The 6,000-nt window shown below is 37.2% G+C and overlaps 1 protein-coding gene across 2 annotated transcripts in view; it reads left to right on the top strand.

Moving 5' to 3' along the window:
* cachd1 (cache domain containing 1) overlaps positions 1–6,000 on the top strand; it is a 91,361-nt gene that overhangs the window by 57,840 nt on the left and 27,521 nt on the right. For both annotated transcript variants that reach the window (XM_008406159.2, XM_017304501.1), the window contains one exon: positions 4,185–4,291. In XM_008406159.2, coding sequence (XP_008404381.1) covers positions 4,185–4,291 — 107 coding nt within the window. The remainder of the gene's footprint in view (positions 1–4,184; positions 4,292–6,000) is intronic.

Raw genomic sequence — 6,000 nt, 5'->3', positions numbered from 1 at the left:
GTCGCCAGTCTGTCGCAGGGCAACACAGAGACACACAGGACACACAACCATGCACACACACACTCACACCTAGGGGCAATTTGGAGAGGCCAATTAACCTGACAGTCATGTTTTTGGACTGTGGGAGTAAACCGGAGTACCCGGAGAAAACCCATGCACGCACAGGGAGAACATGCAAACTCCATGCAGAAAGACCCCAGGCCGGGAATTGAACCCAGAACCTTCTTGCTGCAAGGCAACAGCTCTACCAACTGCGCCACTGTGCAGCCCTAATTAATTAAATAATAATCTGAAAATGTCTTGATGCCATTTATCTATTTCTTGACTTATGTAGAAAATGACTGCCCTAGTTTTTTAGGCCTGCTTGATTAAAGGAAGTTAAACATATATTTATTCCACAATTTTCTGACTTGCATTTGTAAAACATTTTTTAATACATTTTATTTTCTTTCCACTTCACAACGATATATCAGTTTGTGCTGCGCTGCCACATAGAAATCAGTCATTTGCACTGAAATTTAAGGTTGTCCAATGTGACTAAAAATTAAAATGGTAGGAGTGCTTCTGCACTAGAGCATTATTTGGTATGTTTGGAATGTAGCGATTTCTTTTGGACATTTCTTATCCCCTATAGCAGAGACATAAAATGGACACACTGTACCTCAGTGCCATCCAGTCCCCTCTTCAGAAGAAGCTGCTACACACCAGTTTCCCCTAAATCCATTCACCATTTTGCCTTTACAGTCCTCTTCTGTAGAGCCGCTTCATCATCCAGGGATACATAAAAGGCTTTTTTCAAGCATTTCAATTCTATGGGTAGCGTGTTGGTTGCTTTACCACTGCTGCTGCAGCAGAGGGATTGCAAACACATTAGAAATGGTATTAGTCTCTGCGGCTCTCACAGCAGCAAGTCTCTTCAAGGTAATTGTTCTCATGGGGCTTTTTCAATAGAGCAGAACTGTCTGCTTTGTGAAAATACATGGTTCCTTTTGCAGGGTGCAGCTTAATGTAACATATTCTACAAACAGTGAGTGGCTTGTAGCGGCTGAAAAAACCAGGCGCTGTTCTATTTGGCATTTTCTGCTTTTCTGCTTCATGCTGCAAGTTTTAAATATTTTCTCTGGCCCATTTCGATGGTTTCCCCCAACATCTTATTATTGATATGCATCTAAAATTGGAGAATAATTTGATGTATTGCACAGCTTTTTTGCATATATAACTATATATTTATTCTATTAAACTAAACTGTGTGTGATCTTTTCATTTCTGATGAGCTAAATCCCATTTCTTTTTTTCTCCAAACCTATTCCACCACCTAATTAAGATGTTTAAAACTCACTGCATTCCTTCCCGCTTTTCTCTTCCCTCACATACGGCTTTTTGATGTTGAATTCAAAGCTGCTGTTTTTTTTTTTTTTTTTTTTTTTTTTACATTTAGCACACATTTCACATTGCCTCATGGCCTCCCCCTCCTGCAGACTGGGATGAAGGAGAATCGTGAAGAAGAATTATGGGGTTCTAAATGAGTGGTTTAAATGCAATCTGTGCATTAATACTTCTATCAGTTAAAATGACCATTGTTTGGGATGTAACTCTAAGAGGCACATGTGCAAAAATGTATGTTCCCAAACATACATGTCCCCAAACATCCCCAAACATTGTGGATGTTTGGGGATAGTTTAGCTGAAGGAAGGGAGGGATCAAAGTGGCCACGCTTGGTGCAGTGCAGGACAACCTTCTCCACCACCACCTGATCAACTCAGGCACATCTTGTTGCGGAAATCTGTGAGACATTAAAATGAGCAAAAGAGGGCTCTATAAGAGTCCCCAGCTCTATAGAAGATATTGCAGACCTACATAAATCGACTCACACCAGAGCTCATTTCGAAAAGCTGTCAGGAACAGTGCGGGAAAATTATTCTGTGTGGACAAGTGATTTCCTCCCCCCCTTGCTGAAATGTTCTCTTTGCAGTAAACTGAGCTCTTTTTAAGTAAAACCATATGCCCTGCACACCAAGATCCAGTCACTTGTATTCTTGCATGTGACTTTATTTTATCTATTTTTTTCCCCTCCTAACGCCTATACTTATTTCTTCATCAAAGCCCGAAGCTCTTCATTTCCCAATGACCTTGTCTTCTCATTACCTCTGTGTGCTCTCTCAAACTGATAAAGATTGTGCTGTGGACAACATAATCTGATATACATCTATCTCTTTTTTTAATTGGATCTCTTTCACTTGCTTTCTTCATGAAATGCATGGAATGGTTTAATTAAGGATGTATAATCTGTTGCTTATTAAATGCTACAGCATGTTCATATTGCATGTTTTGGTATAACAACGTTTCTCAAACAGACTCCGAGTCCATTTTCCAACTGTGGTCCTCTAAAATGCAAAATGTAAAACTTGGGTTTAATAGTATAAATTCCACTGATCAGAAGCTAAAATTTAATATCTGAACAAGTGCTTCCAAATAATGTTTGTTGCAACAGTAATTAGATGAACTATATAGTGACTTTCCAAGAGCTTTGCTTAAATTTAGATTTTTTTTTTTGTTTTTGTCATATTTCTCAAACTTAAGTACCTCAGCAGGAAGCTATGTAAAATGCAAATATGTAGTGATGTAATGTGGTTGTCAACAAAAGCAGATTATATTCTCGTTCTACGTGTTGCAACAATGTGTAGCGCAAGTCACAATAAACTTCCACAATCTGAATATCTAATGCTGTGTTGATCAGCAGAAAAAGGGAAGCTTCTGGTTTTATACATGTTATAAGTGTAACGTTTGCCAGCGTGTAATGTATCCTTATTCTGTGGAACCAATTTTTTAAAACCAGATTCTAGTTTTGTGTGTTAGACCTTCAAAATGTTATTAAAAGTTCATCCAATGTAAAAAAGATAGAGGAGTCATTATAAACTCAAACATTAGTTGTACTAATCCTAAAGCACCAATAATAAACATTAGTCCTGCTAATGCTAAAAAAAATACATTAGAGTATTTAGCAGAAGCTAATGCTAAAGTGCCAACTTCACTTCAAATTATAGATGTTTTTGAATTTAGCAAAAGCACAAAAAAAAAAAAGTGGGCTTGTGAAAATTTGGCCATGTTGTATTTGTTTGAGTATGTGATAGTGTTGCAACACATAAWATGAGAAATAAATATTGGATTTTAATCATAACACCAATATTAATATCGGATATCAATATTGGCTCAAGTGTTCTTATCAGTGCACTGATAAGAAAATTATGTATTGATGTCAATACATAGTTTTTTGGATCACTAGCATTATCGGTTCTAATACCTGTTAAATGCAGCAGGATATCTTTGTCAATAACCTTCTACTGAGATGGAGAGTAATACTGATGCTAGACTATCACTGGGTAACAACTAATATCTTCCCATTTCTTCTCAAATTTTAATGTTTCTTAGGAAAATCCAAAACCAGAGTTAGCCCTGCTTGGGTTGAATCAACCATAAGAACAAAGTATTTCTTCACAGTTGCCTCATTAAATTCCCCCAAATTTTGGGATTATTTAGTGTAACATCATCTGCCTCTGTTATTTGTGCTGAACTTTTATAGCTGCTTAGAACTGTATTTATCTCTAAATAAAATATTGTTGCTGTTGGCTCTCAAAACAAAAATCATTGCGAGAGTTTTTTTTGTAGCTAATTTTGATTTATAGTTCAGTGCTGTATGCTGCAAGGCAAAAATGAGGATGACTGAGATTGGATTATTTTACTTTAATGATTAAGTCATCAAACCAGGATGAGTTTTTAATGGTGCTTGTTCTTTATTTATTTAAGCAGCTGTGTATTAGGGATGTTTGGAGAATTTCAGCCATTTTCCATGGAAAGTTTTATTCACGAGTCATAAAATCTGCTTTAATAAGTGTTCTGGGCATCAGATAATACAGTTAGCAACTTAACTGTACTGTAATGAAACAAGAAAAGTCTATTTTTTTAAGCAGATGTTTGAGTTTGGTTTTGGACCAACATGGTTTCACTTGTTTCCCTTTATGAAATCTCTCTACGTCTTAGGAAATAGTTTAAGTAAAAGCATGAGTGATAAAAGTGAGTGATCAAACTTACAGATCTGGTTTGTAGTGATAAATCTGCAGTTTCACCAACAAATAATCGGCCATGCTCTGTAAATTCTCAACCACTTCCTCTTTGCATGTCTGCAGGTTTGATGGAAACTTCAATACCAACGTGTCCAAGACCATCTGCTGTGACAGACTTTCCCCCACAGTCAACAGCAGAGCATTCAACCCGGGACGAGACCTCAACTCAGGTTAGTTTAGATCTACTATTCCCGTACAGAGAGACACAGGGAGGATTTCTTGTATGCAAGCTAGCCTGTCATGAACTGCAGTTCCCATAGAAGCAAGTTTTCATGACAATTTTACCAGTTTTTTCACTTCTCGGCTCCAGAACGTTTAACATTGTCAAGGACATTGATGTTCTGTGGAACCAATTTTTTAAAACCAGATTCTAGTTTTGTGTGAGACCTTCAGAGACCTTTTGATTCGTTCTCTTTGCATGTTCATTTAATTCTTTTTCTATTATCATTGTTTTCAATCTTTTATCTTTAAGATCAAATAATCTTATTTTACTTTAAACTCTAGTTTGCAGGTTTATTCAGATCATCTGTTCTTTTTTCCTTTTGAGGAGAATTTACTTATTTTGACTTGATGTCAAATAGAATTTGCATCAGTTCTAAAAAAATAAAAAAAAAGCCCTCTTATTAAGAGACGTTTAGTGAACGCAGTGGAAAACTGCTCTTTATGACGGCCACCACAACACATTTAGTGAGTTTTCAGATTGCATGAGCCCAGCTACAGATTATGACCTTGTAAAGCTCACATATGTGTTTGCAGCACACGTCTGTCTGGATCCAACTCCGAGGAAAATGGAAAAGGATCTTTTAGCTCCAGTTTTCAACCAGCTGACTTTTCTGTTTTGGCGCTGTTTCTCAGTTTACTTTCTGAACAACACATGCTCATAACATGCAACTTTATTTGTAAGAATAATTAATTTTATCTTTGCGATTTACAAATCGTTTCCTGGAAATTTAGTCTTCCTCATTGCAAACTAATTTCACCATTCTTTAGAAAAACAATGACAATTTTATGACCCTGATTAAATTGATGGATTCCATTCCGCACCAATTTCTCAGTCATTCTCAAAGTGTAGGCAGATTTTAAGCCTCGACTGTTTGTTTTGCCAGACTGGTTGATTATTTTACTTGAAGTTTTTTGTTTTAACATACTGGACCAGTTAAATTACATTCTTGAAACCTTCTTAACAGATTATTCTTCCAGAATTTTCTGTGTGTTCAGCTATTTTTAGATACAACTTCAGTAAGGTGAGTTTGTTTCAACTAGATCAGTTTGACAGCAATGGTAAATAGTTGGCATTAAAGTCCATCCTAAGCAGTCAGATCCTATCTACCATCATATGGTAGAGGGTTTTGTTGCAGGAAGTATGAGAGAGCAAAGGCAACCTGCAAATATGACTCAGTCGCACCAATTCTGTCAGGAGTGGGCAAGAATTTCAACAAAACTATACATCTGTCATTCTGTTGCTACTCTGGCTCAAATCTTTTTTCTTTTTTTTTTAAACCAGGAACAGCTCTCTACAAATCTTTAGTTCCTGCCACTTTTAACACATCATCATTGGTGGGGCTTTATTTTCCTTACAAGGCCAGTCGTAATGAGTTCAAGTTACCCCTCGGCCTCCTTGCTCCTCTTCTCGTCCCTCACACTAACTCCTCCTTGACCTTCTCACTGCCACTCTTTTCAGTCTCTCCCATTTGTCTCAGCCTAGTCTAAACAAGACCGCTATAGCRGGAAGGGAGGGCGTGGCTAAGGACACCAGAAATAATTGAGGAGGAGAGAATGATGAATGAAGGGAAAGAAGGGAGGGGCGAGAACTGATTGAAATGGAGTAATTATATCTAGACTAGGTTGTTTCCTCCATCCCCCTTCCCTTTTTATCTGT

This window comes from Poecilia reticulata, linkage group LG4 (assembly GCF_000633615.1).
Source record: "Poecilia reticulata strain Guanapo linkage group LG4, Guppy_female_1.0+MT, whole genome shotgun sequence".
NCBI classification, from domain to species: Eukaryota; Metazoa; Chordata; class Actinopteri; order Cyprinodontiformes; family Poeciliidae; genus Poecilia; species Poecilia reticulata.
This window is presented reverse-complemented; position numbering and strand designations above follow the sequence as displayed.